General features: G+C 41.6%; 1 protein-coding gene across 4 annotated transcripts in view; it reads left to right on the forward strand.

The window, feature by feature from the left end:
* Nucleotides 1-10,348, forward strand: part of LOC135245368 (solute carrier family 25 member 16-like) — a 46,632-nt gene extending 36,284 nt beyond the window's left edge. For all 4 annotated transcript variants that reach the window (XM_064318444.1, XM_064318442.1, XM_064318440.1 and 1 more), the window contains 13 exons: nucleotides 267-465; nucleotides 1,193-1,274; nucleotides 2,447-2,569; nucleotides 3,122-3,228; nucleotides 3,602-3,778; nucleotides 4,131-4,273; nucleotides 4,848-5,051; nucleotides 5,185-5,271; nucleotides 5,791-5,960; nucleotides 6,279-6,400; nucleotides 7,375-7,475; nucleotides 7,955-8,125; nucleotides 9,581-10,348. In XM_064318444.1, coding sequence (XP_064174514.1) covers nucleotides 267-465; nucleotides 1,193-1,274; nucleotides 2,447-2,569; nucleotides 3,122-3,228; nucleotides 3,602-3,778; nucleotides 4,131-4,273; nucleotides 4,848-5,051; nucleotides 5,185-5,271; nucleotides 5,791-5,960; nucleotides 6,279-6,400; nucleotides 7,375-7,475; nucleotides 7,955-8,125; nucleotides 9,581-9,760 — 1,866 coding nt within the window. In that variant the 3' untranslated portion in view covers nucleotides 9,761-10,348. The remainder of the gene's footprint in view (nucleotides 1-266; nucleotides 466-1,192; nucleotides 1,275-2,446; nucleotides 2,570-3,121; nucleotides 3,229-3,601; nucleotides 3,779-4,130; nucleotides 4,274-4,847; nucleotides 5,052-5,184; nucleotides 5,272-5,790; nucleotides 5,961-6,278; nucleotides 6,401-7,374; nucleotides 7,476-7,954; nucleotides 8,126-9,580) is intronic.
* Nucleotides 10,349-10,569: the final 221 nt, after the last annotated feature.

Here is a 10,569-nt window from a genome sequence, read left to right on the forward strand (position 1 = left end):
AACCGCTCATTTTATGTCGCTCTCTCACTAATTAATAGTGGAGGTTACTCCAATGAGAGTTGATGAACACAACTAGGCCTTCCAAATTGGGGAGAAAATGGAAAAAAGCGTTAATTTTAAGTCTGCTAATTCTGCCAATGGAGATGACAAAAGAAGGCTAAACAAAATGCCAAGTAGAGTCAAGAGCCCTGAGGTTGTGAACGTCACCGTTTTCTCCCTTGTTTACTACCACTGCCCTGACCGTAGTCATTTTTGTCTGACTTCAGGTGGACGGGTTTGACATTGAAGTGGCTGAGGACCTCTGGGAAATCGTGCTGGTGAAGATTGAGAACAGGAAGTGCACTGTGAAAAATGACTGGTACTGCAGGTACATCAAAGTGAAGACCCCAAGTGGAGAGACTTTGGAGTTCCCCTGTTACAGATGGGTGGTCAATGACCAGGAAGTGGTCCTCAGAGATGGCCGGGGTAGGTGTATGCAATGTCAGAGACTCAAACCCGGTCCCAATTCACCTCCTAATCAGTCCCCCTCTGTGTCGAGTTCTGCTTAATTATAAGCATCACTGACGTAAGGGCCACTCACAAGCGAGGGCAGGCATTGAGGTGATAAGGAGCATAAAAAGCAGCAGGTGTGTGGAACGTACTTTTGGTCTGCTCTGACGAACTGAAAAATCATCACTACTTAAAAGAATATCACTTAACAGTCGGGCACAGTGAGCTACTTTGAACCGCCACATTTGTATTACAAATAATGATTACTAAAATTTGAATAATGATCACGAAGACAACACTTGTTTGCAAACAAGACAGTACTGAAATGACCATGAGATGGCAGACAAATTGCATGTAAATGGTTAGCTCTGCCATGCTTTAACGCCTCTGGCAACTGCATTAAGCTACGCAATGCCTGCTGGGTCAGCACTCGCTTGTAGGGCAGCAGTTTAATTTCCTCATTATTGAGGGAGCGTCGGAGGGCCTAACTAGCCCTCAATGAAATTTGGTGTGTTAGCGTGTAGGCGGAATGATTCGAATTGGGACCGGGCCTTGGAGTATTACTGTTACATCACTATGAAGGAGAACCGTTTGCTTTCATGAAACCTAAGACTGGGTGGTGCAGCAATGAGTTGTCAAATCACCGATGTGTGTGAGCTAGTCACTGATTCGAATCAGTAAGTTACTCATTGTGTTTATGTAGCACGTTTGCCGCAAGACGACAAATCCAGCCTGTTGAAAGAACACAGAAGCAAAGAGCTGGAAACCAGGAAGAAGACGTACAGGTAGGATCACAGCATGACGTGTTCATATTTGTTTCAACTCCTCTGCCGCTAACATGATAAATAACAAATCTGCACTGAGGAACAGACTGAGAAAACTTTGTTCACAATAAACCTGTTACAATATTTTCCTATATTGCATATAATGGTAAATGTCTTTAAGTAGCAAATAGATACAGAAGCATATCACAGAGCCCTATGAATGCATAAATGTCACTGTCCTATGAACAGATAGGTATAACTGTCAATGCAACAAAAACCTAAATGGCAAAACTTACATATAGCACTCTCCCATGCCGGTGTGATACCCCTGGGAGGAAGACGCGGCAGTTCCGGGAAACACCATCACTTGCAGCATGACGAGAGAGAGAGAGAGAGAGCACCCACACAAACACGAAAACAAATAAACAAACACCTTCACGCTTCCCCCTCATGGGTTCTGGGCAAAAACAACTAAAACAACAAACTAAAACAAAAAAGACAAAAAAAAAGGGCAAAACTGAGTGGCAGGTTTTCAGCTCGCTGCTCGTAGCTATCCCACTTTTCAGCTGACCAGCTCCTCCAGCGTTTCAGCGGCAGGTTTACTTTCTTTTTGTGCTGCGGCAAAATCAAACTCGAAAACTTGCTCTCTCTGTGTGTGCTGCCGTTCTCGGCTCCGTACCGTGGAGAAGAACGTATCTTTAAGCACCTGGGCTGATTAGCTAACGTAACCCAGGTGCGTAGGGCTCTCTCCACTGTGACTGAGACAAATCCATTCCACTGGACCTAATGCAACAAGCACCTTGCATTGACCAGCAACTTGTCACAAAAACAAGTCAGACAGTTGTACGCAGATGTCTTCATTAATTTCAGATCAGTCCTCAGTTCAGTGACATCGAAAAGCATTCAAATTTCTCTGTAGCTTCCTTTTCCCTCCTGCCCCCTAGTGGTATGGGCACCGGTGCCTACTGAATGGGAATTACACAGTTCTTCCTCTCTAATCAGACTGATTTTGACCCCAGACACCAAGTGAGTGGAGTCACTGGGCTAGTCGGTGACAGACCTCAATCAATGAAAAGAAAACAAGCAGCACTACTGGACTCAAAGGCCAGACTTGAGTATCCCTGTTCTGCTAAATGCTGACATTGAATCTAACTAGGGTTAATGGTGAATGTTCTTCTTTACTCATTTTGAAGATGGAGAGAGTGGCAACCAGGTTTTCCCATGAGCATAGATGCCAATGCCTACAAGGAGCTTCCATGGGACATCCAGTTTGACAGTAAGAAAGGAATGGACTTCACCATCAACTACGTTAAGGCGTGAGTATGATGCAATGCGCTTACACTGTGGCATGTTCAACATTGGCCTTGGCACCTGGGCTGTCCTCTATTTTTTGTGTCACCCAGTTATATTCTCAATTAAATCACTTTATATGCTTAAATATACCTAATGTACTAATAGTCTCAATGGTATTCTGTCAGTAATAATAATAATAGTAAACTTTATTTATATAGTACCTTTCGTACAACAAGTGGCAGCCCAAAGTTCTTGACAGAGGGGGAAAAAAGAAAAAAGGGTACAATAAAGCAGAAAAGAATTGTATAAAATAATAGAAAATAAATGAGACACAATAAAACTACATTGTTTTATTACAAATGGAAGGGGAACCTCTTCTTATTATTACTTATTGTTACTTATTGTTACTTGAACCACAAGTTGGGCAAAGCTGGCCTAGCTGGACAATTTCAGATCTAGAGTGCCAGCACAAAGAAGACCCGTTTGATTGCACAGAAAATAAAGGGCTGAATTCATTGTCCGTTAATAGAGGATACTTCACCTGGTAAAATGCTTCCTTTTTGTTTTCTGAGCAGGATTCAGAACCTCGGATTGAACAAATTCATGGAAAAGTTCCAGAGCTCCTGGGATGACTTTGATGATTTTAAGAAGATATTTGTGAAGATGTCCAACACAGCCTCAGGTTGGAGCCTCTCCTTTCTGAGCCCAGCTTATTTTATTTATTGAAACCAAGTTGCACCAAACTGTATTTTCCCCAGATGTTATCTTCATTATATTTTTGTGTTTTGTTTCCAGTGCAAGAAAGTTCCCAATCATATATTTTTTTTGTTTGGTTGTTGACATTAAGATGGCCGAATGGTCCAGGTGGTGCACCCATTGGAATTACTTCAAATACCTGCTCATTCTAAGAGTGGTTGATTGAATACATGTAATAAGTGTGTATTGGTCAGATGGTCATATCAGATATGTACTGTAAGATGCAGAGATCATCTCATAGTGGTGTTTGAGCAAAGCAAGAGGGCGACTTCTTACTCAGAGGCACGTCTGCTCTGCAGAGTACTTGATGCAGCACTGGAAGGAGGACTTCGTGTTCGCATACCAGTTTCTCAACGGCTGCAACCCTGTGATGATCCGAAAGTGCACCAAGCTGCCAGCCAAGTTCCCCGTCACCCATGAGATGGTGGAGTTCTGCTTGGAGCGACACCTCCCTCTGGAAGAGGAGATCAAGGCAAGTCCTCAAAGTCACCTGCAATATATTTTGATTGGGGTATTTCAGAATCTAGAAATTGTAGAGCGATTTATATTTCCCCCATTTCTTGATTTCTGTGACTGTACTCATAACTACAGTTGCTTGACACAGGTTCAAACTGGTTGCACGGAAACTCGCTGTTTTTTAGAAAGTGAGACTGCAAATTTTGACCAATGATTCTACACCTCAGTGGGACAGTGACTGGTTAAAAAAAATGTCTGGCTAAAACTGCTTACAAGCTAAACAGCATTTGATTAGTTAGTGTTTAACAATTTACTCAACTTTGTCATGGTAAATCTTCCAATGACCTTTCTGTTTGTGTTCTGTGCAGGCAGGAAACATTTACATTGTTGACTATGAGATTATGGAAAATATCACACCCAACGGGACAGACCCATCCACAACTCAGTATTTGGCTGCCCCAATCTGCCTGCTGTACAAGAACACCAAGAACAAAATCCAGCCAATTGCTATTCAGGTAATTTAATTACTGCTTATACTTATTACCATCAGTATGCACCCTCCACTGTGGTTATTCAACTGCATCAGAATCTTCATCCATCTCAGCCAAACTGAATTTCTAGCCAAAGTGACCTTGAACCAGCTCATTGAGAGCAACAAGGCCATTGAGTGCTCAAGGCCACTTTGACACACTCAGAAGACCGGGGATCGAACCAAAACCTACTCAAGAAGACTGCTTTAATTTCGCCCCCAGTTTAATTTTTGTATTAGAAGAAGTTTGAATCCAATATTGAAGGCTGAATTAACTATTGTTTTGGGAGGTACTGTGTGTGCAGTGGCACTTGATGTACAGTAGAGTGGCTTAGCAATTGGCAGAAGACCTGAAAAATCCCATATTCAGAGCATCAGACTAACAATGCTAACTTTTTTTTCAGGTATAGAAGACTGTCAAGGCCAAAAAAAGATTAAATGTCATGCCACCTTTTTGGTTTTAGGTTTTTAAAAAAATAAATAACAATTAGTAATGAATCAGAATTTGTTATGAATTGTTAAGCATTTAATGGCTGTAAGAAACTGCTTTGCTCTAACAGCTGGGACAAAATCCTGGGGAGAACAGTCCAATTTTCCTCCCGAATGACGAGGATTGTGACTGGACGCTGGCGAAGATGTGGGTGCGATCGTCCGACTTCAGTGTCCACCAGACCGTCACGCACCTCCTGCGCACTCACCTGATCTCCGAGGTCTTTGGGATAGCCTTGTTCCGCCAGCTTCCAGCTGTCCATCCTGTGTACAAGGTACATAAGCACAAGAGCACATTTGAAACTGTGAAACTTTAAAGAACATTGAAAGTCAATTGAAAATGCACCAGCTTTACATTGACCTTATTGTCACCTAGGGCCCTCGTAACGTCTCTTCACTTGTTCACAGCTGATCATACCCCATATCCGCTTCACCATTGCCATAAACACCAAAGCCAGGGAGGAGCTCCTTGGGAAAAACGGCCTCTTTGACAAGGTGGTTTCAGGAAACATTCTCAGCATTTTGCTCTGTCTGTATATTGTCACTAACCTTTATTGTGCCACGTAATCTCGGCTGAAACTTGACCTTTGGTACGATATCATCCTAGAGGCAAGCAACCCGTATTAGGTGAAACAAGGGCTCCATCTATTTATTTCAGGGCACCGTTAAGCATGTTAAAGTACTTCATAAGTGACAGTTTACACAGGTAGACAGTAAACAAATGCATATGTAATAATGGAGGAAATCAGGAAGGGGGCAAATACTTGAATGAAATCCTCAGCAGTCCATCCTCTATGTTTTCTTAGAGGTTTTCACCAAAAAACTTCAAGTTTTTCATTGTGTTCCGAAGTAGCTAGAACACAACCACTGTACCACTGCAGTGCTGGGTTGTGCATGGTTTTTATTTACTCAAACAACAATTAAAAGTGTATTACACAGTGAATGTTGGTTTTAGGGGTGGCAAGCTTGTGTTGCAATGTGACCAGTGATGTCACAATGTGCTTGGATTTGTAGGCCAATGGGGTTGGTGGTGGAGGCCATGTTGAGCTGGTGCAGAAGGGCATGAAGACATTCACATACCAATCGCTGGTATTCCCAGAAGCCATAAAAGCCAGTGGAATGGAGGACCTTCCTGATTACTTCTACAGAGACGATGGAAATAAGGTCTGGGAGGCCATCAAAAGGTAAGGTGACTGCCAGCGATGAATATGCTCATTAGCATCATGCAGGTATCATTGCTTTGTTCTGATGTTGCCATAAAACAAACAGCATAATGGTGTTATGAATTCAACAAAGTGCACTGGGAATGCAACATCATCAGGGAAGCAGTTCCTATTCTGCTCCTTTCTATTGTGCTGGTAATCATCATAACTTTTTTGTTTTTAAAGGAGAGCAGACTGCCCTTCCTTCTGTTTGTATTGTTTGTAAAAAAAAATAAAAAAAATGACTTTGATAGCCAGTGTGAATTCTTACTAAACCATGCGTTTGTGGTACCTTCACAGCTTTGTAGAAGACATCGTGCACATCTACTACAAGAGTGACAATGTGGTTCAAAAGGATGAGGAAATCCAGGCCTTTGTCAAGGATGTGTGCATGTTTGGATTGCAGAAGAGGGATAACTCTGGTGGGAAAATCTATTTCTGTTAAAAATGACATTACATCAGGTGTATATTGTGTCAAATTAAAAAGAGTTATTGAGAAAAGAGAAAGAAAATGGTCAATGCAATGACTAAAGCACAGCTGTAATGGATTTTTTTCCTGTTCCTGTAAATCCTGCACTGTTTCCTGAGGACAACTGAGAGGAAATAACTCAGTCTCTCTATGTTTAAACATAATACAAGAAAATTTAACTGAAAAAGTTTAAATTGATTACTGTAATTTGTGCTTGGTAATTCAATTTTTCCCCCAAATATACTCTTTTTAAGTTCATGTTCAAAGTTAGTTATGCATGCTAGATACATGCAGTAGAACCTTGTCATTTGACCAGCAGGTGGGGCGCTAGAGCAATAACATTATAAATTGTCTCAAACAATAATAATGTAGTAATGAAACACCTACATTATCTTTTGGGCATGTTCTACTGTCCAGAATTTTCTACTTTCCAACTCCACTGATTCTCTGAGGGTGCCAGATAGTAAATGTGATGTAAATTGGGAAACTATATAAAAATAAGGTAAACTTATATATATTTCCAAGAGAAGGTTTCTAAATGAACCTGTCAGTGCTGAAATAATTATTAGCCTGGATTAGGGGAAAACATATTTCCAGTATGCAGGGAAGGAACGTCTAGACTAAAGAAAAGGTGTGGTGAGCTTCATTACAGCAGGATGGTTACAAAGAAGATAAAACATCCTGTGCATTGTCCAATGAAGGCCATGGCCTTCAGACTGTGCTGTAATTTGAAAGCTATCCAGCTTCTTCATATAAGCACAACATTCGCAAACTCTGAAGAAGGGATTGAGCCTTAGATTATCTGTAGTACTGTCCTCAAAGACTGATGCAGTACATTTTGTTCATAAATACACCCTCTCGTGCTCTGTAAAATGCTGTGCCTGCATAATAGTGTTATTTCTTATTTCCACATCCGTCCATTTGCAGGGTTCCCCAAATCTCTGAAGAATCGCAAGCAGCTGGTTGAGTATTTGACCATCATCATTTTCAACGCCTCTGCACAGCATGCAGCTGTCAACTTTGGCCAAGTAGGTGCCTGTTGCGATACATCCACTCAGGCTGCGCATGGCAATATGACAGACTCTTATCCAAACCTGGGTCAATAAATTATGTTAAATACCTTAATCCCTCCTTAACCCTAACACTTACTGTTTTATTTATTTATTTATTCATTTTTATTTGTATTTTTTAAACTAAACCTTCCCCTAAATTAGGAAACAAAGGCAATAAAAGTATCTCTGTAAAAATGAGTTTTAAGAAGGGACTTGAAAGAGGCCCAGACTGAGTGATCCTGATCTCTTCAGGGAGGGCATTCAAAAGTCCAGAGGCTCTAACAGCAAATGTCCCATCTCCTTTTGCTTTTTAATCTGAACTTTGGAAATGGTCGACTGTGTTTTATTTGAGGTGCTTAAAAAGTGTCCATCAGAAAAAAAAACATGTTGGTCAGGGACAGATGGTTTGTGGGAGGGGCCTCCTCAGCTTTCTCCGTGTTCTGTGTACCACGCAGTTTGATTGGAACTCCTGGATCCCCAACTGCCCGTCCACCATGCGGAAGCCCCCACCCACGAAGAAGGGCGTGGCGACGACCGCGTACATCATCGAGAGCCTGCCCGATCGCGGCCGGACCAGCTGGCACCTGGGGGCTTCTTGGGCCCTAAGTCGGTTCCAGGATAATGAGGTACAGCCCCTGCATTACAGCTTCTCTACTCTGCATCATTAATAGCACCCTGTGTTTACTATACAAAAATGCTGCTCTGCATTTGGATGAAATGTGCTATTTAAGAAAGCCAAGTGGTAATTTGCTGTTTGTACCCATCCCTTAAATATTCTTATTAATTCAAAGCCATGTTCAGACTGTAAAGTAAATAAGAACTGCTTACAGGTAGGAATTACAGAAACTGAATGAAGTGGTTTGTAGTTTTATCTTTGAATCATTTAATTGAACAGTTTTTTTTCCTCCCATTGTGGGATGTCAAATCCCATTCTTTTTTTTCAACGGTGGTTACCAAACTTTTTTGTTACAAACATGTACCCCAAGTTCAACTTGGTACAACTTGCTACATACCTTATCAGCACAACTGACAGCACTCACACTCACCTCAATTTTTTCGGCGCTGGACAAACATTTAGTTATGTCAGTGTCATGCTGGCTAGCTAACATTCCCAACAAAAATATTTCATCTGTTTTAGAATGTGTAGCCACCAAGACAATAGGCTAATGCTTTATAAATTAGGTAAATGAGCTGGTTGGCAATTTAATTTTGTACTTTTTACATTTTTTGCACAAAAGCATGTGTCGCTTCTGTCATTTAGCATGCTTGCTAGCCAGGGTGGCCTTATTTCCTATTTATCCAATGCTAACAATTGCTACCAATTATATATATATAATATATATATATATATATATATATATATATATATATATATATATATTTTTTTTTTATTGAGGAGGATTTTTTTGGGATGACTGTACCAGGCCTCAGCCAGGGATGTTTTGTTGACACTGAACCAACTGCAAATGAGGGATACAACTTCCGTGCATGTATGGCAGTTCCATGAAACGTTTTTTTCACTCTGAGAATTAGTGGTAATATTTCCTTTGTACACTAGAGGGCGGGTTGGGGTCATTTTTGGCAAGCAACAGAATACGGTCAGCAGCCATACCTCCATGCACTCTGCTCCTGCCAAATGGCTGAAGCTAAGTAGGTGTGGGCTTGGTTAGTACTTGGATGGGAGACCACCAGGGAATACCGAGTTGCTGCTGGAAGTGCAGTGGGCTAGCAGGGGGGCAATCTTCCCTCTGGTACAAATAAACCCCAATGCCCCAGTGCAGTGACGGGGACACTCTGCTGTAGGAGATGCCGTCTTTTGGATGAGACGTTAAACCGAGGTCCTGACTCTCTGTGGTCATTAAAGATCCCATGACACTTATCCCTAAGAGTAGGGGGTTCCCCGGTGCCCTGGCCAAATCCCAGATCTGGCTCTCGCAAAAACTTGCCACTAAAAATCATCCCCAGATTTAATTGGCTAAATAAATGTTCTCTCCCTCTCCACCTTCGCTAATGTGTGGTGAGCATTCTGGCGCAACCTTTTCTGGTGACAGAGGGAATAACGCTAGCACTGTTTTCCACAGCTGTTTCTGGGCACGTACATAGACAAGCATTTCGTTGAGACGCCAGTGAAGGAGGCCATGGAGAAGTACCGGAAGAAGCTGGCGGAGGTGGTCCGTTTGATACAGGCCAGGAACAAGGGCAAGAATCTGCCCTACTGCCTCCTGAGCCCCGACCGGATCCCCAACAGCGTGGCCGTGTAGCAGGCTGCAATTCTACAATACTCTTTTCAAAGAATAAAACAAAAAATATTGATGATTCTTTTCACCTTCAACTGGTTGAGATCAGCAAAAAAAAAATCAGTTAAGGGTAGCGCAAGCCAATCTATTGTCAGGGATGTAATTAACTATTTGGCTGTTCTCAGCCATAGGAGGCTTCAAAGCGCTCAGCCAGCATAGCTTAGAGATGATACAGAGCAGGAACTGGGGGGGGGGGGGGGAATTGGAGGTGTGAGTGTGTCTACATAAAATATGCAGCTTTTCTTTTAGTTATAGTCAGTTTTGTAATAGTTTGAAATGGGCATCTGAGTCCTGCATCTAGGTCTGGCATTCTACATTTCATCTCTGTTCTGTTGGAATATTCTGCTGTCTTTTGGTTTTTGAATTTTGGTCTTCGCACATCATTGGATTACTCTGGGACAAAAATTGTGGTTTGGTATCTGCTTTCATTCATTTCTTGTGTGACTGCCCATGTCTGTAACCTTTATTAATTGTTTTAATGTAGTTGAACCTCGTCTTTAGATTAGACGTGAGTATTTGTTGTATCTTAATAAATTTCTTCATTTTCATCTGGTTGTGAGTTGTACATTTTGATAAAGGTTGATCCAACAATTTGCTCTGCCTATAAATGAATTTGGCAATTTAATTGATATCCTTGATAATAATGACCAAATTAAATCTCCTAAATATATTTTACATATTTGTTAGATAAGTGAGGTGTTTTAACTGTTGATGCACTTCGGTATTCAGAGCGCTGGGTGTCAAATGAGGGTGTTAATGGTTAAAACGGCTGG

This window comes from Anguilla rostrata, chromosome 18 (assembly GCF_018555375.3).
Source record: "Anguilla rostrata isolate EN2019 chromosome 18, ASM1855537v3, whole genome shotgun sequence".
NCBI lineage: Eukaryota > Metazoa > Chordata > Actinopteri > Anguilliformes > Anguillidae > Anguilla > Anguilla rostrata.